Source organism: Poecilia formosa, unplaced genomic scaffold (genome assembly GCF_000485575.1).
Source record: "Poecilia formosa unplaced genomic scaffold, Poecilia_formosa-5.1.2 Scaffold29, whole genome shotgun sequence".
NCBI lineage: Eukaryota > Metazoa > Chordata > Actinopteri > Cyprinodontiformes > Poeciliidae > Poecilia > Poecilia formosa.
In genome coordinates, this window is record NW_006799968.1 from 497,233 (window position 1) to 520,542 (window position 23,310).

Genomic DNA, 23,310 nt, shown 5'->3' on the forward strand with positions numbered 1-23,310 from the left:
CATTTTTAGTTTGTAAAGGCCTCTTCCATCTTGTGTTGTACATTAAATATTTTAAGGGAATTCATTTTTTAAATAATTCATGAAGAAAAACATTTGTCCTCCAGAATTAGTGGAGAACATGCTTAAATCTGGGGTGAAGGTTGGGTCAGATTGTGACCTTACAATGACTCATTATCTGCATGTAAACAGTGCCATAGCACACTGTAAAAAACAAAAACAAACAAAAAAAAAAGTAAACATTGAGACCTAAGTTCATTGAAAGCCATATTTTTTTAAACCCAACGTAGAAAATGTCACTCATAAACAGGTTTATTTTGGAAACCGGCCAACAGTTGGAGCTCTTTGTCGAGATCCTGATTCTTGCTCCAGAGTTTCAATTATTGCAGCTGAGAACAAGATGAAAACATACTTTGTAAGGACACGTTGTGTTGATTAGATGAACTCGGAAAGTTTCGGCATTTCTTAAACACAGTGATTATTCCAAATGTAGGCACTTAGAAGTCTGACAGGCTTTAATTTCAGCACAGACCCAGAGTCATAAAGCGATTTTTGCTATTCCTGCCTCGAGTTGAACAGCTTTGGACTTGAACTGACCCTGTAGACTCAAGACAAATAGAAGCATACATGAAATGTGACAAATACTTCACACAGTTTTGCTTTAGTGCTTATCTGCTTTCGGTCATTCCTCAAAGTGTTTAGCTTTTTGTGGCAGAGTCGTCTGAAATGACGTTAAGCCTCTAATATCGGTGACTGCCTGCATATACAGTAAAACGTACTGCTCTGTATTGTTTGGGTTGGTTTTATCTTCTATTGTCTCCGTTGTGGGACTGTTTATGCATGCAGAATGTCTTCATTCATTCTCAGAAATGGACCTCATGAACAAAAGCTTTGTGTGCTTCTCTTCTCAGTATACGTTTGAGCTCTGGGGAAGTTGTGTTTTTAATACATTGCCTGATATTGTCTTTCCTGAGTTTATCATGACCTGCTGTTCAACGACCAGCCACGCTTCGACTTCTGCTGTCGGCTTGCTGAGTTGTGGGTTTTCAGGTGGCTGCCTCACATTTGGGAATGATTGAAGGCGTGACTGAACAATAAATCTCCTTGGTACGAAGTGCATGTTCTGGATTAGCTGCAGTAGTGCGAGACCATCCTGGATCCCTAATATTTAAATAGCGGACTGCAGGAACCCTCTGCAGTTCTTTGGTCTGCAGTGCCAGAATCTTCAGATGTTGTCTTTAGTAAATGTTCAGTACTTGCATGGCAATTAATCAAGTCCAGAGAACCCCAAAGCGCTTCACACTACATTTATTGATCCACTGACACACACATTCATATTATTCACACACTGATGCAGGTGAGCTACTACATCGTAGCCACAGCTGACCTGCACTGGCGCAGCCTCTGACCACCAGCAGGTAAAATGGGTTAAGTGTCTTGCCCAAGGTCACAACAACAACTGAGACGGATTGGAGGTTCAAACCTGCAAGACTAATTCCCAATAGGTTTGTGACAAGTCAATCAGCTTGATGTCTCGATTTCAACCAGTCCAACGCCAGTCTTTTCTTTTTCAGCCATTGTGGTGTTTTTTTGCTTTGTCTTGTCATCATTGTAATTTTGATCCAATTTTGGCCAAGTTTTAGGATTTGGCTGAAGAATACTTTGAAAGTATCACCTCAGTGTCTGGTGCACCGGTCCTCTGGCTGAACAACAAACCCAAATAATCAACTGCCATATTTGACTGTTGGTTTGAGGTGTTTGTTTCCAGCTGTGACATTTCCAGTACGGTGCTCTATGCAAGCAACATTGTTTCATTTAGGTGCATCTTTGTAAGCATAAATTGTCCTTTTTGCTTAAATGAAACACTTTCTCCTGGAAGCCCTTTCAGGTTCGGATATTATTTCTAAGACTTGGGAGGTGATTGTAGTATTATTACTGACTGTTTGCATGTCAGGGAATCCTCTCTGGGTGAACTCAAGTCCTAAGCTGTTTGGACAGACCTCCTTGGCCCAGTGAGTTCTGGAGCTCCTGTTGGGTTCCTTTGTGTTCCCAGCCAAAACAAATATCCCTGGTGTGAGTCATCCCAGGTCAGCAGTTTCATTGCTCAGCATCTACTTCAGTGCTTCTTCAGTATACTCCTTTAAGCATTAAGACAGAGATACACTCATAATGTGGGCAGTCCAGAGCCCCCCACTATTACCGGGAAGAGTAGTGCTTTAATATGGGTTTTCCCCCAACTGGGTGGGGTCAAATAAGATTTACCTCAGGCTGAGATGGAGGAAGGGCATCACAAGAGAGATGGGGGAATGTAAGAGCCGAGATTATATTTCTTATTTGTCAGAGCGCTGCGTTTTATTGAAGTTAAATTATTGGTCTTCTTATGTAGTTGGGCTTTTTCTCAAACACAGAAGTTCAATAAGAAACTTAAACCAAGCTTTACTGCTATCTGGACGGAAACTGCCTTGCAAGAAGCAGAGCCCAAAAATGTTTCTGGAACAGTTTGGATTAGAAAAGATAAACTCAACACAGCTGATGTCTTTTCATATTTCACAGCAAGTCACGTATCAGCTTGTTCTGATTTGTATTTAAAAAGCAAGTGGTATGATAATGGATTTATCCCCAACTTGACAAATATTTAGAGAAGTCGGAAATCAAACTGGCAGGAAACCTCAGTCATAATTTGAGAAATATTAAGACACATTATTGGAAATTATGTTGCATGGCAACAGCAAAGTGTGAGAGGTCAAGATGGAAATTTAATGTCTTTTTTCCCCTACCACATCCATGAGCATTTTACCAAACCACTCTGCTAAATTTCCATCTCATGGCTTATTTTTACATAACAACTAACACACATTGTTCAATAACTACATCAAGCACAACACAATTGAACACAAAAGGTGAGAGAACATGAGACTAATGCTGTCTTCCTGCACTACTTTTTCTAGATAAAGCACTTTGATTCACAAAAACACCCAGATTTATTGTGGTATCACTGTTGACCAGCACTAATGGAGAACTACAGTATCACCATGTTGCAGCTGACAAGTATGAGCAAGTTGTCATTCGATCAATGGGGGCCACAGAAAGCCAGCCATAGGAAGTGGGTGTTGACACCAGCTGATTACACATTTTTGAGTAAAATTATAGTGCTATGAGTTGCACAAGCAGTTTATTATTGGTTTCCCGTTGTACTTGAGAAATAACGTTTTATTTTATGAGAAACACTCTTGTGATGTTGCAACAACCTAAAATGTTTAAGTTCCTTGATATGAAATGCTCCCAAAAACATCAAAGAAACTTGTACTGAGTCACCTTGTCGTGATAATCGGAGGGCTTTATCTGTTTTTATCATCTTAGCAGTAGTTTCTATTGCTGACTAGATTGGCTCCATTACGCAGAGATGAAGTCATGACTCAAATTACTTAGTCTGTAGATAGACATCCAATGCAGAGCTTACCGATAGGAGTGGAAATCTCCACTGTTTCAACAGTTCAAGGGAAATTTTCACCAGGTGAGTCCAAACTCTTGTTTCATTATTAGTACCTACTGATGTTTCCCAGCACTCTCTTGCATAATACTTTTACTGCAGTGGATCTGCTAAGGTTGGTTTTTAACACATTTTAGTTCGCTTTAATCTAAACCTCTGACTCGCCTCCGTTCCTGATCGGAACATAAACACGGTGAAAAATGCTTTATCTCAACATGTTAAATGATCCGTACGTACTCTTAAGAAATGCTCTGTTGATTAGAGTTCCCATTAATATTCTGTTAGGGTTATAGTCTGGTATTTATTTGCAGATTACTGTTTTTCACTCATTTCACAGAGAGGACCTTTTGAAGAGTCAGATTGAGGTTCTAATAAATTACCTGGACTGCCCGTCTCATTTAAATGATTGTGTCCTCCTGCTGCTCTCTACAAACCTGGAACTTGTCATGACTCAGACTCATTAAGACAAATCCCAGGAAATGACTGGACATGACTCATCTTCCACATGAAAAACTCTTGAAGGAAACAGAAACGGAGAAGTAAAATCCTAAAGGTCCCCGTCATGCCTCGATTACTGCTGGTATGCCTCAACAACATTTGGAATAAATGCTCTTCTTTCTTTTGTGCTATAAACACAAACACTAGTGATCTGTAGTAAAACAGAACCTTGACAAATAACAAGGCATAATAAAGCTCATCTTCTGGTGTTTATCTTATCTTGTGCATGGGACGGTGAACCTGTCATACGGTCTATGGCACATTTTTGAAATGGACAGAAATGTTTTCTGTTGATAACATAAGAAGTAAAGATGTACCAACCAGGAGTTTCCAGATAATACCGACTTCCTGTTTTTGTTGAGGTTTGATCCGGCCAACTTTATTTTTTCTTCAAAGTACATTTGAAACCAGAGGTTTACACACACTTATTAAAAGACATACACACTCCTTTTTTTTAATCAGTGTCTGAAGTTAAATCAGACCACAATGTTACTTTCTTAAGCCAGTTAGAATTACCAAAATTATTCCTATTTGCTAAAGTAAACAATAATGAGAGATTCAATAGTTTTGGGTTTAAGAGATAAAGGAATTCCAACATTTTCCCAATTTATGCATTAAGCCTCATGTCACCAATCCTGGATGTTTATTTTTGTATTTAGCTCAAAAATAATACGTGAAAGTTCAAGCTGTTGATTGGATTAGAATCTGTAATAATGGATCGGCAAACTGGAAATCGCTTTCTGAAAGGAAAAGCTGACTGGTGCATCTCTGTGTGCAGGGTGCTCAGCTTACTGTAATCCAATATATTTACATACCATTTAGATTACATTGTTCCAAACAACGAAAGCCATCACCGTCTGTGATGGTTAAAAAGTTCCCCTGTTGTTCTCGTTCTTATTTCACCACATCTTCATTTAAGAAGGCAGGCAGCAAATTTATAAACGTGTACATTTTGCAATGTACACGATTCATTTCAGAACCTTTGTCCTTTCCTTCATTTTATAGAAGTATCAATTTCTATTTTTGCCAACGCTGTTTAGCCAGACACTATTCACAATAACTCAAAGGCAATGACTTTCAACAAGCATGGGCTGCAGAGTTACAGTGTTTCGCATTTTGTTCAGTTGAAAAATGAAGAATTCAAGCAGCTGCAGCTGTAGCTTTTCACTTTGTGTTTATCTCTGCACCCCAGTGCCAGGCTCTTTTTTTTTTTTTCCCCGGAAACTGTAAAAAAAAAAAAAAAAAAAACGGGCAAGAGCACATAGTCTTGCAGCTTTGTCATCCCATCTATTGTAAAAGGCACGACTATGCTCAGTGGCTACATGAGGTCAAAGGTTACTGAGGGGTTACTTAGGCTCTCATGGTGAGTGAGTTTAGTTTGTTGTTTTGCCCAGATTTGGCAAAAGTTGATCCATCATCTTGATGGCTGGCTTACAATGTGCAGAGAAAATACAAGTAGTTTAGACCTACAGCGTTTACACAAAGAGCTGGAAAACAGTGGCTCACTTCAGTGATAAATGACAGCTTGACTACGGTTAACTATTTCAGCCGCTCTCAAAAGGAAGTCCTTATTTTCTATGATTTTCTAAGTTTTCCAACTATGGAAATAATTTGTATCTTCTGTCTGCTCTCACTACCTTTTTGGGAGGGAAACACATGCTTATTCATCTGTTTTAGCTCTGCTAGCGTTTTCCAGTCAAGTTGCTCGTCGGCAGCTGTCCGACAATGTGCCTGTTTGTTTCCATTCACAGGCTCTTCATTTATGCTGCGGTTTGCAGGTGCTTCGTCAACATCGCCCCCTTCAATGTCCCAGTCAGCACCTGCTGTCAGCTGTCCTGACGCCCCACTTGCACCTGCAGCAGCGCCTCACGCTAGAACGAGACGCACAGAAAAGCCGTTATTTTAAACGACGTAGAAGCGGTGATGCCAGATGCAATCATAGTGGACCCGCTGTGGTGTCTGGAGTCCTTAATCAAGAGATTTCTGCTGCTCTTAATGCCGCTAGTTGTGATGTAATCTTTTTGTGGAAAATTTGGATTAGATCATAGTTTTGTCATAATTCACATTGGTTATAAGGTGGAACTATTGATAATCTCTTTCCTTTACAAAAGCTCATGACCATGTTTCTCTTAAGTAATAATTTCAAGGATTGTTTATCCAAAGAAAATGGTTTGAGTAATTCAAATACTGTTGACAGATTGTCCACTTCTGGGTTTGAAGATTGAGAATAATTCCCTTATTTAATCTTGATTTATATGTAAAAAAAAAAAAAAAAAAAAAGAGAGAAAAAAGTTAGATAAAATTCAATGTCTGATAATTGTATATCTAATTTATTCTTTTGGAGTGAATAAGCTGTTTATTTTATTGACAGACATGCTAGTTTTGCTAGCCTGATACCAATATTTTATTTTAAAGCATCATTATGTGGTTAACTTTTCATTTCGAATTCATTTTAACATCTTGATTAAAATTTTCAGGGTCCTGCATACTAGAGTGTTGGTTTATTATAAAGTTGGTAAAGTCAACTTGGCTAATGTATTTTTAGCACATTAGCCACTAGCTAAATAACCTGAACTTGATCAGCTTACAAGGACTAGACACAAAGCTGGGGGGGAACCAGCTTCCTTTCTTTTTATGTTATTAATTTATAAAGCAACTGAGCTGAATTGTTGCAGTGAGAGGACATAGGTTTCTCCCATCAAACAATTACAGTATATCATTCATTGGCATGTTGGTTATTTTTTTTCATTTTTCTAAAACAAAAAAGTTTACTCGGTAAGCTGCATGTAGCTTTAGTTTGTTCTAAGGTTATTTCAAACAGGAATGGGAGGCTGTTGCTATGGTAATCTAGTGTCAAACCACAGATGTGGTCAATACAGCACATTAGATGATTCTAAATTATGCTAATGCTATGCTAACATTGGAGGAGTGGGCTCCTGGTTCTCACCACTGGGAAGAACTCAGCTGGGAGTCATTAAAAGGGTGTCAAATGAGATATGTGGACTAACCATCTGTTTTATACCTAAAAATACAAACAAAATGCTGCCAGATAAATAAAATGCAAGTAAAATCACAGGGCTGCCTAAAAATCTTCTGAGTACGTCTAAAACCTTTCAGACCAGGACGAGTCAAGTTATTGAGAATGAATTGATTTTTTTAACTGTTTGATTAAAAATTAAAAAAGAAAATCAACAGTGACAATATCATTTCTCCCCTACTCGTAACCTTTTTTTTCTCACCCATGTTGCTGACTATTGAACCCCAGCTGACGGCTCCTTTAGAATATGCAGTCCTCCTTCCTTCACCTCTGACCCCTGAGTTTGACTATTGCATAAATGCTGAAAGCGCACCCTGCCCTCCGCACTTGACTTGCATAAATCCTTGCAGGTGACTTCTCTCCCTTGCAAGGCTCTCATCTGCTGTGGAGTTTGTGGTCATCTTGTGCTTCCCACATGTCCAGATGTGGTGCAATAAAACTTTGTGTGAAAAGTGCAGACATCTGGAAAGGAGCAGAAAACATGAGGGATGTTACCCCGGAGCAAATCGCTCATGGAAAGATTATTCCAGTTGGCCACATGCTGCGGAGTACATTTTCCTGTAGTTTGTCTGTAGATTAGTTGATTTCACGATGAGGATTTTTTTCCCCCCACAGATTTTCGTCTCAGCTGTTGTCCAGGTCACTGGAAATAGACATTAATATTTAAGCAGTGATGAGAACCTGGTTGCAAAAATGTGCATGCAATTAAATTAATACTTAAATCTTCTTTAACCTTGAGCATAAACACCAGGTGAATCTGAAGTAACCCCTGATCACGTTGTTGCTGCCACTTTGCTTCACTTGGATTGCTCTTTTACTTTTTCTTGATACATAGTGTTGTTTTCACTCTAAAGTTAACTTTTTGAATATTTTCCCAAGGGTACAGGGATGGTTTCGTCAGATTCTTGCTCATTCTTCCTCATACCCAAGGTTTTGAAAGATTTTTGCCAGGCCTGGATGTTTTCCTTGGAATAAGGAAGGCTTCCGTCTTGCAACCTGACTCCTTAGTAGAGAAATATGGATTATACAGAAGATTGTTGTCACATGTAGAACAAAACCAGTTCTTGGCAGAAATTCCCGCAGATGCTTTTTCTGTTGTTGTCAGTCATGGCAGCTTCCCTGACCAGTTTATCTTGGAATTACATCCAGTTTTGTTACGTGACTGCTGTACCGTATTTTACGAAATTGCAGTTTGGTTTTATGATTTAGTGTGTTTTTGTTTTAGAGATTATACCACATGCTGTTCCCCTTATTGTGATAAACAGACTCTAAATTTTGACCCCTTGACAGATTAACTTGAACAAATTTTTGCTGGCTTTCAGTTCTTGTATCATGCTAAAAAGGACTTAAAATGTTTAGTGCGTGGTTGAATTTCAATTCTGACAAATTTCAATAGAGCTCATGTATGTTAACATTTTGAGCAAGAGCTGCGTTAGCGACCTGTATTTCTTCTTCTGAGGCTTTTTTAGGACAGTAATGTGTCTTATTTTAATGGTTCAGCACATCTGTGTGTCTAGAACAGAAATCCTGACGGATTCTGTGGGACCGAACTGGACACACAGGCTGATGTTTATGTCTCCCAGATCAAACTAATTGGATTGACCCCCTTTCTGCCCTGACCAGGTGGATTAGTTTTAGTGTTGAGCTTGTGCTACAGTAAGTCACCCGCCACACCTGGCTGCACCCTGTTGCCACAGTTAACGGCGGACATGTGGCGCACATATGAGCAGGTTGCGACTTTGTTCCAGCATGGAAAGCTGTGTGGACAGAGATTTGCTCTGTGTTGGTGTTGGGTAATGAGAGAGGTCAACATACACACGCTGGAGGGTATAACTAACACACACACACACACACCCATGGACATTTAATCTGTCAGCTTGAGTTGAACATTAACTGGATTTTATTAGCATAAGTGGCTAACAGGAAGCTGCTGATGCCTTTGATGCAACTAAGTCGCACATAAAACGGTTTATATGATGATCAGTTTTTTTTTCTATTTGTGTGTTTTAGAGGGTGAATCTTTGTATTTCTGCTCTTTTATTAAGATTTCAGATATTAATACCGTAGTTGGCAGTGGGTGAGAGTTGCTTTTCCTTTCATTGTACACCAAACCCACCTAGAGGTTTTGTTGCTGAACGGCTCCATCTTGGTCTTTTTTTGAAGTTCTAGTTCTTGTGAACTTCATAGTATTTACAAGAGGGAGAAAACAAAGGCAGACTAATTGTTTCCTTTCTAATGGTCTGTGGCTGGATCCTTAAAAAATCTAGTGGACAACACATTTCAGTGTTTAATGGACCTACTATTTTCATCTGTGCCAAGTGCAGAGTACAGGCTCTGAGGATGGAAATGGTTTCGGCCGACGTTGGTCGTTTTTGTATTGTTTGCGTAAGTAAAACAATAGCACCATTGTAGTACATTTTTAAGAGGGCAACACTTTGATATTAAAAGACAGCCTCCACTAGTGGAGTAAATCAGCATTTCTGTTGGATGGAGTTGATCAAAGGTGAACTTCGACTTGGATTTCCGCTGCAGGCGGCTGAAGATGCCAGGAAACTCAGGAAGCGCTTGGCCGTATATGTAGGTCAGTCAGCTTTTCAGAAAAGCCGAGTGAAATAAATATTTGTCAGTTTGATCCCCTCCAAAATGCAAGCAGCAGCTTTGAGAAGTGAGAACTACAGAATGCATTGTTAAAAGTTACCTCATCCTTTTTAAGAATGTTATTTTGATCCACTCTTTTCTTTTGTTTTTAGTGCTTTCTTCAGTTCTGGTTATGCCCCATAAACTCACAATGGTAACAAACAGCACTCTTAAATGTTCAGCTCTGGAAGAATTCGATTCAAAGCTGACTTATAATTAGTCCCAAGTCTGCTGCAGCTCCTGCCGTTTTCCCAACTTCCCATGTGTGAACACCGTAAACTGGGACGTGGCTCAGTGTTTTCCAGGACATTGTGTCCCCACCTCTCACTCCCCCTCACTGTAACATTCCAGCTCACTGTATGGCGGCCAGATTTGGGAAGCTTCTCTCTGCGCCTTGTGCATTTCCTCTTTTTCTGCTGATGTCTGGACTGCAAGCAGCTCCAGTTTTTATGAGCTCAGCGTTGAGTGGGACTTTTTTTTTTTTTTTTTTTTAACTCATTTTCTCACTGGCTTCATAAAGTCTTAGCCAAGACATTGAAATTCTACATGGGGGAAACTAACAAACAGGTGGTTGTATTGTTTGTTTGATGCTGGGCGTTGGTGCTCACAGACTCTACTGAGGTGGGACATTTGTCAGCTGGAAATGCAGCGGTGGCTCGCCGTGTTTGTACAAACACTCAGCCAGAATGTAAAGAGTTGGATTAAAGTTTCTCTGTGGCTCCGGATATCTTTCACCGCGTCATGGAGCCACCCCCATGGCACACCTCCAAAAACACGGAGACAAAGCCACACACAAATCGCAGAAGCACGCATAAGACGGAGCGAAACATGTAAGGTTCTGTAGACTTAATGCTGACTATTGTTACCCACAATTGTGTCTTGGTAATCCAGGTAAACCCATCCGTACATGAATGCCAGGGGTCTGCAACTTTTACTGCCTAAAGAGCCAATCTGATCTCAGGGCAGACAGATAAACCTTTAGAGCTGAAAACGTCACGAGACTTTTATAAAAAAAATAAAATAAATACATTTCTGAGAGTAGATATTTGTCTGTAATTATAAGTTGTCAGTTTTAAAGAACGGACATTTTCCTTCTGTTTTTATAATATAAAACAAAGCATAAAATATAGCAAAACGTGGATTGATTTTGTTTTTTCCTTTTGGATGGAAATTTATGTCAAAACAAAACAAAACATGGATTTCACAGAGTTTCTAAAAAGATATTGCTGGTATTTTTAGTGTTATCCTTTGTAGAAATTCAGTGTAAATGTTGCAGGAAAAGAAACTGGCATAAAATCTGTTTCTTTTCCCTACATGTTATGAACTACTTTTTGTCTCAAAATAAAGACTTGTATTTAAAAACATTACTTTAGATTTCTAATCTTAAATAAAGTTACTAATGTTTCTTTCCGATTGAATCGCGCCATAACTTTAGCATATATTCAAATGAGGTGCAGATCATTTTCACAACAAGTCCGTTTGATGCTGATCTTCTGGGTTCGTTGGATCCATTAGTCGTCTTCCAGCAGGACGCCGAGGTAATCCCAGATCGCTCCTGTATGAACGCGATCTGGTCCGAGACCACCTCCCAGTTGGACTGACTTTTTATGTAATGTTGTTTTTCCTCATCTTTTAATGTCACTAGTAACAAAATGTCAGATAATGAGAAGCACCTGTTCTGCAAAAGGAGTGACTGAAACATCTAACGAGCCAAACCGCTATCTCGATGAAGAGAAATCCCCTATTGACACAGGCGGCATGTGTGACAGAGATTAGTGTTTGCTCTAACAGATAGGCCTGTTTTCCTAAAGGCAGAGCACATTTGCTCAGCGCTGGTTAAACACATCCTGAACAGGCTGACAAATTGACTCTGGTCACTCAGCCGGCGGCCGTCATCAAAGCGAAGAGCTGAGTGGAATGCCACCAAATTTGCCTCATTACTCAGCTTGGTTTTAGACTGATTAAAGTGCTGTATGTTATTATGAAGCATTCCAGATGTAAAACACTCTCATATAAACATTTTAGATTTTGAATGAGCTGTTCTTAGAGCGCTGTAACTAACGCTCTGGGTTGATGTAAGACTCCATGACCGATGCCTGATTTCAATCGGTTTTGAACTGACGTCGGGACCCGAACGATCCACCAGGTAGATGGTTCTCATTCTTTCTCTGCTTATAAAACTGTGGTGCAGGTTGTCGGTACGAATACATTCCCAACCCAAATTGTGATGTAGAAACTGTTGGACTGAAAGTTCATGAAAGAAAACTTATGAAATGTCCAAATGCTATTTATTGGCAGAACTTCATCAACATCGAGCCAGATCGGTGGAGTACAAATCATTCTTCACATTCATATGAAGTGCTGGCATGAAGAACAGCAGCTATATATTCGAATAATCTAGATTTACTTGCATACTAAACATCACTTTTTTTTTTAAAGCAAAAATAGCCATCAAGCAAACTAACTAAACTAAAGGTCAGAGTGAACTTCCATGTTCGGTAACTTGGGCTTTAAAATTTGTTCCTGTAATACTCTGTAAAGTCAGTTTGCTCCCATCCCATAAATAAACACGTGTTGACCAATAAAACGCGCTGGCGTGTGACTCATTCATCGTCTTTCAGGGGTTCACAGGCGTACTTGAACCCGACGTTATCCCCACCCAGCCAACGAAATAAACACGTTGAGAGGAGAGGCTCTGAGCGAGGAATATAAGTGGAACGTTGCATCATTAGAGAGCGCAGACATGTAAACATTTGTCCAAACCATAAAAAAAAACAAGCCTTTAATTATTCTGCAGTCTCTCTAATTTTCATGTTTTATTTTGTAACTTTTAATGTGAAATGGTGGAACAGTTTTCGTTCTCTTGAATAACATGTTTTTAATCCAGCCTCTACTTGTGAAAATTGTTATAGTTAATGTTTAAATACATTCCAACAAGTTTTAAAAAGTATTAATAATGCAGACATAATTTTCCTAAAAAACTTGATATTTTCAGACTACATTTAAATCCACCACAGGCTGAACTCACCGAAGTCCCTCAAAAGACTAAAGCTCTTCATATTTGTATGGTGGTTGTGTTTTATTTCCTTCTCTGGCAAGATGATCCCACTTTTATATCAGTCATTTGCTATTTGACGGCCAGTCCATTACTAATGGTTCTGGATTCTGTGCTTTTCTGTCCAGCTTTGCTTTTACTGCTGTTGGATCTACGGCTTCGATCAGCGCCATGCTGGGGAAAAAAAGGAAGGTTCTGCCAATCGAACTCTATCCAGTCGTGATTGTAACTTGACTTTGTTTTTCATAATTTTATCAGTTTCATTATGATCCTGGACACAACTCAGTCACTCATAATGACACTCCGCCACGTGTCATTTAATTATCTTATGATCTCACCTGATTCATCGATCAATGTAAGACGTATTACCGCAGACTTTTTTTTTTTCTCTGTGTGGATAAATTAGCACACCAGCTTCACGCTGCCCCCTACATAGCCTAACGTAGCATTAAAATACAACAGGATGACTTTAGAGTTTTACTTTTAACCAGTCGTCTTCAGAGTTGATTTTTGCTCATGTAATCAGACTTTTGAATATTTTTTTTTTAGAGGGAAAATGATTTACATCCAAGAAATCTTTGAAGAGAGCCTTTAGTGTCGAAGATGCGTAGTAACGTAAATGTAGTGACTTTTTTAATTCCTATTTTTTTAGGGAGTTGTTTTTATAAGCTCCATTCAGCTTCTTTTTAGAGCCACTCATATCTTATCTGTTTTTTTTTGGGTTTTTTTAACCAGGGGCGTGACACTTTAAAATGATCCTAAAAGTAACACTCTGTGGTTTTATTATTGATAGAAGTCTCTATTTAAGTTATCACTTGGACTTAGTGGCTTCATAACGTCACTACATTTGGACGAGGAGACCGACCCTGGCCGCGCCCATGTCTGCAGTGCTGCAGTTTGTTGGCAGACGTTCAAGCTGGATGAGGGGAAGTCTGTGCGCTGCAGCACGAGGCTCAATGCGAGCGAAGCCGGTGGGCCTGTCAGAGCTGTCATTAGCAAATGATAACACACGATGTAAGCTAATGTATTCAGCTGCTTATTTTTGGTGGCTGAGCATTGTGGTGGGCGCTGTGGTCAGTCGGACCCAACAATCAGGTTTTGTCTCTTGGAGATGTTGGTGGAGTGACTCAGAGTTCAGTGGGGTCAGAGGAAGGAACGACGGCATTTCTCTCCAACGCTGCAGAGAGGTTGATGGTGGAGGACACGCTGCTCCTCCACCATCAGCAGAATGACAAATGGATTCAGTTGTGCTTTTTTTTTTTTCACGTCATTCTACTTTTTCAAGCTTTTATATACACACTCAACAGCTGCGTTTCCACTACAAATGTGTTCAAGTCTCTTGCTGTATTTTGCTAATGTTGAAAAAACACAATTTCTCAATTGCAGAGTTTCTGTCAAAAAGGAGGACAAGAATTAAATTAAAACAAGTCAACACTTTTCACGTTTGAGTTTAGTGAAGTATTGCTTCTCTTACTTCAGTAAAAATTTTGACTACTCTACCCAGAACAGAGTAATTGCTCTGAATGAAGAACAGAGTGATTCACTTAAACTTTTACTTAAACTGTAGAGTTACAGTTTAAGTGAAAGTTTTTGTTTGCACACAAACTTCATCATTTTATTATTTTCCATCTACTTTGCCATTTGGAGATAAAGTAAATATTCAGTAACCATACATATTATTACTTGAAGTATTTTACCCTTTTCTAACATACATACATACATTATGTACTGTAAGTATTTAATCATTTTTGTTGGAAAAAAGTGGATTTGGAAGATTTTCTTATGCCTAACTGTATTTTGTAGATGTTATGTATTTGTGTTTATTTATTTAGCCTTAAAAATGCCAGAATTTGTACATACCCTAATATTTTTGTCTGTCTGATTACATCATTTTTAAATATTTAAATATTAATTTTGACGGCATGATCAGTCACTGACTACTTAGATACATTTTTTACCAACTAGTTTTTACTTTTACTTTAGTAAAAGTATGCTGTGCCACAAATTTGGATTTATCTACCCACCTCTGCCTTTTATCCTAATAAATGCATAAAACCAAAACATATTTATGAAATTTCATTAGCCTGTTTTCCTCTCCCTCTGCTTTCCTTGTACCTTCTCTTCATCCTCTTCCCGCTCTGTGCCTGTCATTTATCTAATCTTATAAACAGAAAACACTACTGTATTTTTCATCTGTACACCTCGTAAAGCTTTGCTCTGAAGCCAGAAGTTTGCTGGTCCTGTTTGTTTTTCTGTCCCTTTTTCCGTCTCACTTGGAGGAATCTCTGCGCAGCGTAATGCACGTACAGTGGTTCTGTTATGCTGTAGGATGCAGATTGGATTATGTAACACGAGGCCAGAAGTTCAGCAGAGGAAAATTAGTACTTGCATGGCAAGAGGAGTGAGAATGGGTATGGCTTAGCAACACAACCGACTGGCACAGTGTGAGAAAGAAAAATTATCAAGTTTTGCCATCAGCTCAAACTCTTGAATGAGATGAGAGATTAGCATTAGGAATGCGGTTTCAGTAGAGATGCAGCGATCCTCCTTTCCCTCCCCGACACCGACGTTTTGGTTTTCTGCAAGATTTGAGCTGTTGATTTAGGTTTTGACCCATTTTTTATGTTTACTTCCAAGAAATGTCACACGAAAAAGTAAATGTGGTGCAGATCTGCAGATTCACGGTTAACAGTAACAGACTGCTCCCAAATTCGCGACATTGTTGCTGTATTTAGTGACTTTTATCAACCAAAATCTTAACTGGCAGGTCAGGCTTTTTATAGATCAGAGCGAAACTCTGCAATCAGGGCTCTCCTACTTAGAACTCCCAACCTTGTAAATCTGTTTAAGGTCGCCTAAGAATATTTTTGTGTTGAGCGATATGAGGCCTTCTGTTTGTCTCTGAATTTCTACATTATTTCTCTATTCTTAGTCAAAGTGCTGCTGCTTAGTGGCGTTCTGTCTCTTGCAGTAATTGGCTCAGAATTTGACATTCCAGCTTCAGGTTCAGTGAGGAATCTGTTAACGCTTCCAGCCTTCCCATACCTTCCAGATGATTTTTTGCAAATAAATTCTCGCATGTTTATCCTGCAGTATTTGGTTTATGGCTGTTCCTCTGTCCGCACAATTTCCTGCTAACCGTCTCACTTTTCAAACGGTGAAATCTCGTGGGCCTGTTTACGGTGCCCGAGGGTAAGGATGCAGTCTTATTTGAAAAATTCATCCAGACGTCGACCGTTTACCGGATGGCAGGGGAAGTTAATTTGCTAATTTTCAATACGAGTACAGTTTGTGTTTTGCTTTTGTCTTTGAGGGGGGCTTGGACTGAGGAATGTTTTTCACTCATCAGCTTTAATTCAGAGGTTTTCGTTGTATAAAAGATGTCTCTGATAGCTGAGGGGAGCCGGAGAGCCGCGATTATTTTTCTATTGGCTTTGCCTTTTAACTCCATTGCCGTGTCTAATGCGTACTTCCTTCTCACTAACTTAAGAGGACTTTTTGATTTGGCCAAATACTTTATTTAAGCTTTGCTCCGGTAACAAGCCGCCTGTTTTTGTCTTGCTTTTGAGTAATCAGCTGAGAGCTTGACGAGAAAATTGATTTAATAGGAAAATCTTTGCATGTTTTATGTATTTCTTAGTTCTTGTCCCCTGTATTAAACCTAGCTTCTGAGCTTGAAATGCATTAGAAGAGTCTGTTTTTCCAAGATGGAAAGAACCAGCTGGCCTTTGACCGCTGTTGACTAAACTCAGTCTAGCTCTAATTTTATTCTGCTCTTTTCCTTGAAGGAAAGTATGACATGTCGGGTATAATACCTCTGATTTCTGGATTATTTATCTGACTGGATCATCATTTTAGTGTCATGAAGACACCTAAACGGCAAGTTTGACTTCAGTAAATACCGAAATGTCATGGTTAACTGTTAGCAGATTATTTACTGATGAGTGTTGATGTAATATAAGAAGTGAGCTTATATTTCATGTTCCATGTTTTACAATGGCAGGTTAAACCTGTACACTGGGCCAAACTTTAGAATAGGCTTCAGAGTTTCCTCTAGTGCATTATAAGCCTGGCGGGCCACCAGGCTTTACTTGTGCCCCCACCAGACTAAGCATTACTGATTTATTTAAGTCGTTTTAAAATTTTTTGCATTTTTTTAACACTTTATATTTGGTATTCCAATCTTTCAATAACACAGAATTATCAAGTGATGTTTTCAAATTTCCTGTCACATAAACATTTTTAACTCAAAAGCACGACAGGCTGCTGGATGAATGACTGCTGAGCGCTCCAACCACCAGGCTTAGCAAGTTTTCTGGGGGAAACCTTGCAGCTTATAAGGGCAGTAGCCCAGGGTGCTATCTTTTTGGGGCAGGTCCACAGATTCATTTGATTTATTTTAAGTCAATGTGTATTTTGCAAACATTACAATGTATATAAAACTCATAGGTGCAAATTAGGTGAATTGTTTTAATCTTTTGGGAATGTTATGAATATAAATAAAATTTAAGTGTTTGAAACTTACAAAGTTGCTGTCGATTTCTGTGGGAACAACACAGTTATTGACTAGAGGACGTATCAGACGTACCATTCAGTGATTCATACTTGCTCATGTATATTACTAAATATTAATGTATTGTAATTTTCATTAGTAAAATAATTTTTCCTTAGTGGGCAGGGGCACCAAAACGGGCTTCAGCCCAGGGGGCCACATCCTCGTAAATCCGGCCTGTACGCCATGCTCAGATTTTTAACACAGCGGCAGTGACCGCCAGAACCCACAGCCCACTGTGCTTTCTCTCGGCCAGAACCCATGACTGCACCTCTCACCGCTGTGATGAAACAACCACACCGACCACAATCCACCCAGGGAAACTCTGCCTTAAGATTACAAGGGTCGCAGTTACGAATTGGCCCTGAGACAATGCAGCGGGCCCACACACACCACACCACTTGGAAGTAACCTGCGTGTACGAAGGGTCAACTTGGCTGCGGTTTTGCTTTGTTGTCGTCATGCTGTGCAGTCGCTGCAGTGGGGGAGTCAGCTGGTGGGAATCATGGAGTAGGATATGAAGAGGTCAAATGAGCAATGCTTTCTTTGACTGATTCAGATTTGGGTAATTTTCCCCCGTTGGGCTGCTGGGGGAAGAAATGCTGAACGTTTGGTGGCGCATCCTGGAATCCAAGTGTGGTCAGAGGAAAGCTTTTTTCTTTTTATGTCACAGCCCATTTGATTTAAGGGCTTTAGAACAAAAACAAAGCTGTTCCCAGTGTGGCTCACATGATCCCTAAACACAAGGCAGCGTGAAAATCTCCTCCAGGTTGTTGATGATGTGCAAAAACACGATGCCTAAAAATAAAGAATCCGCAAATTAGGTCATCCTCGTCCCATTTAAGGTCACGTCACTGAATCAGCTCGATAACTAAGTACTCTGTGCAGAACGGCATCAAAAGTAATGACAGAAACTAGTTTAATTCCAAAGAAACGAGGAACATTTGCTTAAATGCAGTCTCTGTTGGAGATTACATTGTATTAAAAATGTCTGACTTGAGGTTCAGATTCTTGTAAAACATGCAGAGTGGCACTGAGATTTTAAACAATGTCTGATTTTACAATCAGGAGCCAAACTTTGTTTCAAAAGGTTTTGGTCAATAGTTCTGCATATTTTCTGATTGGGCTTTAAAATTTCCTTTAGACTTTAGCTTTGGCTGCTGTTTTACTTATTTATAAGTAACACAGCTGTGGGGTATTTATTTTTATTTATTTTTTTCTGACCATGACGGCGTGTTGTAGAAATGTTTGTAGAAACATACGGTAACAATACTGTACTATAAGCGAGTACAAATCTTTCTGTTGAAGCTTAAACTAATGTATGTCTGTTTTAAAAGATCAGAAGGAAAAACAAAGACTACATATGTAGCCAAAAAAAAAATCCCAGACATATCCAGGTTTGGATCAGTTGCGTGACTCACTTTTATTCTGTTATGTTGAGTAATAAATTCAGGTCATGACACGGACGTACAAGATGGTAGTTTAGGAAAGCACAGAAAGCCCCTGTCTTTGGGATAAATAGCTTTTAATTTTTAAATGAGGTGCTGGATTAAAATCATGTTGCCTTGATGTCTTCTGGATCAAAGGACGGGGGAAAAAAGTTATTATTTTTAATTCTGACGCAAAACTAAAAGTCATATCCCAGCATGACTGATCCATAGCCAGACATCCAGGTTTCTTATTTATATATATATTTTAAACATCATCCTGGTGGCAGCGTCCCTGACTGGGAGCCTGCACTCAGACACATTACACCCTGAACACGCTGGCACCGCCTCAAGCCTGTCATTGCTCTGCCTTTTGGCTCACTTTGTGGTCTGAGGCCAAGAATAATGTTGTTGACCCGTTAGAGTAACTGAAGTGGTGGGAATCATGTCTGTCTAAACACAGTCAGTCCTGCTGCCCCACTAACACTGTGGGACCGAGAGCAGGGGAGATTAGAATCTTTTAAAAATGTTATTATTAGTATTATTTTACCCAAATGCTTTGTAGTTTTGGACTTTGGTGACAGAGATGTTCCTAAATAGTTCTGGACAGGCCAGACAGGAAGGAGAATGGGCATCATTGTGGTTAGCCTGCAGAGCGATTTAAAATGTTTAGTCTTATAGGAGAAGTTTCTGAAATCAGAACTTTGCTTTGAGATCTCTCTCAATTTGACTCACACATTGTTAAAATGTATTTAATGATTGCTTAATTGGTTTTCTGCAAAAGATTTTGATGTTGCTGAGGCATAAATACTGTCCAGCTATTCTCTCATGCATTAAGAATCTGGACTTCTTCACCTTTGTTACACAGAGCAGGTGAAAGAATGAACTGGAGCTCAAACATAAATCAGCTTTCTGTGTTTTAGTTGTTCCACATCCTGCTTCCTGCTGAATGTTAACAAAAAGCCCAGAAACGCTCCCGATACCTGGGGTCTATGACCTGACAGCAGTGTGAGAGCTGCTGTGCTTGGTTTTTATTGGCTAAAGATGCTGGAAATTTTTTATCGTCATCTAAGAAACTGTTGTTGGTCTGTCCCCGTCTGACCTGCAGTCACTGAACCAAGCAGGTCAGCTCAGTTCACGGAGAGAGGGTGCCACGAACAGCAAGCATCTCTGGAAATATCGGCGCCATCAGGCGTGCAAAGATATGATCACTGTTCTTCATTTTGACCTTGTGGGCCAATAGAATCTTAATGTTTTTTAATTTGGTGGTAAACAAAGTTTGTCTTGATAGTATGATATCTACCAGGTGTAACACCAGCACAGGGTGGTACTCAAAACTCCTTCCAGCCCTTCAAACATGGTGACTGCCCATTGCCTTCTCTTCTCACTTCACTGCTCCGTCTGAGATTTCTCCCATTGACCTCGATTCCTCCAGTAGAACTTGCCCAATCAGCGAACCGAAGAAGTTGTGAATGATGAGTTTTGTAGTCGGTCTGTGGTTTTAACAATGGCAGTGGAAGAAGTGAACGAAGCCGTTCAGTATGTGTTAGCCATGCTTCCAAATATTGAATTATTGAATTACTGTCTAGCGACAGTGCCAGATTGTTATTCAGAGTGCAGGCAATTTCCGGTGAGCATCACAGCATCGAACATTACATATGTAACAGCCAAACGTTAGTGATTGGGTAACATTTAAAAGCTCAACGCCTCCAGCAAGTAATTGTTTCTCAAAAGTTTAGACGCCAGACCTTCTGTATGAAGTGAAGCGTAGAACAAAGGACTGGTTTTTACCAGGCTACCTGACCAGTGAGCATTGTAAAACATCATCTCCAGATACGCTAGCAACTATTAGCTAGCCTTCTCCACACTTAGTGCTGCTGCCTTGCATCCTCTGCAGGTTTGGGATACTGGGATAAATAAATAAATGTGAGGATATTTTCCTTCAGTCAGTTTTGGTTGTATTGGGACAAATACTGAGTGGTCATAGCTTTTATTACAGCTGCAGCCATTTCTTGGAGTGTGTTTGTAAGCAGCGTTCGGTGAAGGGCGAGGTCAGGAAGGGGTGTTTTCCCTTTTCACAGACGAGAGGCTTTAGACAGCTCTTAGTGCTTTGCAGAGGAATTTGTTTACTTGTGGTGGAGCTACAAATAACTGCAGGGTTTATATATGGTAAAAAAAAAAAAAAGCTTACTTCCCCTCCAGGCAGCCATACAACAAAAACAGAGCTGTGAGGGGAAATACTGGCTCGTCTTATTGCAGCACCACCACTACACATGTTCCACACGGCCACATGGATCTCATTACTCACTGAAGACTCCCCCTTATCCTCTTGGCCCTTCTTTAGTCTTCCTCTGGCAATTTGTCCAACGCCTTCTTTAAGACATCCTGGCAATCTGTTATTAATCTCCGTCAGAATGACATAGTCTTAACCAAGCCGTCAAAGCTTGTGCTCGCTAACTGTAACCGCTTCAAGGTAATCCGACATGAGGCTGATCATTCTCCACACTCGACTCGCATAAAGACTGTTCACACCTAAAGTCGACTCACTACCAGACCCTTTCTGCCAATAACTTCTGTGAGATAAAAAAAATAAATAAATAAAAATTACCGTTTTGTCAGTTTTCTTTTTTTCTGATTGCATCTTTCTGTTTTCCCCCCCAGGCGTTTGGGAATGCAAAAACAGCACATAATAACAACTCCAGTCGCTTTGGCAAGTTCATTCAGGTGAACTACCAGGAGAGTGGCACTGTGAGAGGGTAAGGAGGACAAGCATCTACCGCTTTCTGCAAACCTACTTTCTCTACATAGTTAATGTTGGGCACAAATTATTTGTCAATGGTAGATTTGAATGTTTAATCTGTATCTGATTTGATCAACCTGTGTCTGTAAGTAGTGATATTTGAGGTTGACTCAGCAGGAATCCTGACTTGAATCTGATAGAGATTCTGTGCAGGGAGCTTTATGTAGCAACATCGCAGTATGTAATAAAATCAGACTTTAAAATGCAATAAAACATAATTAAAACCGCATTATGCAATAATTGAGACAAACTGTGATGCAATCCATTTTGAATCATTTTACCCTGATTGGTATGTAGGTTAATACTGACAGTTTGGATATGAAACTGAAAAGGCAACTAAAGGACCAAAAAAATGGGATTTATTGACAAAAGTTTCACTTTAAATGCATTTAGGATCTACAACCTGGTTGTTGTTTAAAGTACAATTTGGTCTCAGCTGTATTTAGTATTGTTCTGTTCTTACAGGGCGTATGTAGAAAAATACCTCTTGGAGAAGTCGAGGCTGGTCTATCAAGAGCACAATGAGCGGTAAGTACGTCTCTGTACTGAGATCGGATTCAGAATGTCTGACAGACATAAACAAATATATGCAATTTTAGGGTCTTGACCTCCACAGCATAAAAATCATATTTAAATGTGTGAGAATTATATGTTCAAAATTTCACAATATAACCACAAATCAAAAGTCTGAGGAGATTGCTTCCTTTGTTAAATCTTTAAATTTAAGGTGAAACTGCTCACTTGCACTGTGTGAGCAGATCAACTATTTCACCAAATAACTGATTGATTTTTGCAGAGATGGAAAACGAAGGATTTCAAACTACTTAAAAAAAAAGCATATAAAGAGACTTTTTTACTGTTTTAGTGAAAGTGTTTCTGTGCTCCGAGACCGTTTACTTCATCATCCATCTATATATTTATGACGTGTTTTCGTTCCTCCTCTTCTTTTTCTTAGAAACTACCACGTGTTTTATTACCTGCTGGCAGGATCAAGTGAAGAAGAAAGAAAGGCCTTTCACCTCAAGAAGCCTGAAGAATATCATTACCTCAGTCAGGTAGAGGCTTTTATAGCACGATAAATGTTTTCCATGTGTTGAGCATACTTTCTGTTCAGTTTTTCTGCCATCAGCTCATCATTCTCAGGGTCCAGCCGCAGGAAAACAAAAAGTCGGGACACATAGGAAACGCTCTATGTGAACACGAACTGTTACCCTTTCCTTCGCAAGCACATGGGATATTTACCATCTTAATTCTCTCGTCTGCTTCCACAATACAAGCCGCTTAATTTGTTTGCTTTGCTTTTGTGGGAGTATTTGAGTGGTAATAGCTTCTGCATATGTTAGGTAGGTTTTTGCACATGCTTTCTGACTCATAAAACGGGATAAGAGGAAGGCAGGAAGGGAAAAAAAAAAGCTTTGTTGTGTTCCTTGCCACAAAAATGAGTTTCGCATAAAAACACATGAAACATGGGGAATGCGAATGTCCTATAAAACATGTTGCCTCTTCACCTCTGGGCTTTCATTGTCACGATATGACAACCAAGGACCCGGTGCCACCACCTCCTCCTCCGCCTACGCAGAGTAGAGGAGAGCAGGGAATTCCTCCCATTCCTCCCAGCCGCCGGCGTTCACATGCAAACACAAGAATACATTCGTGTGCTGCATGTTATTCACATCCCACTGGTTTACTTCAGCGCATTGTTTTGTGGAGTTTAAAATGAAACTCAGTCTCTTGCGCCTTTAAAAGAATCTGGTCGACCCACCTGGTCGGCTGTGACAAGCCGTCCAGACGTATTGCAGTTTCTGTTCTTCTGTCAC

The 23,310-nt window shown here is 39.7% G+C and overlaps 1 protein-coding gene across 11 annotated transcripts in view; it reads left to right on the forward strand.

Annotated features, from left to right (window-relative positions):
* The window catches only part of myo9aa (myosin IXAa), a 101,591-nt gene that overhangs the window by 28,261 nt on the left and 50,020 nt on the right, over positions 1 to 23,310 (forward strand). For all 11 annotated transcript variants that reach the window (XM_016669949.1, XM_016669940.1, XM_016669941.1 and 8 more), the window contains exons 3-5: positions 21,355 to 21,449; positions 21,959 to 22,021; positions 22,449 to 22,548. In XM_016669949.1, coding sequence (XP_016525435.1) covers positions 21,355 to 21,449; positions 21,959 to 22,021; positions 22,449 to 22,548 — 258 coding nt within the window. The remainder of the gene's footprint in view (positions 1 to 21,354; positions 21,450 to 21,958; positions 22,022 to 22,448; positions 22,549 to 23,310) is intronic.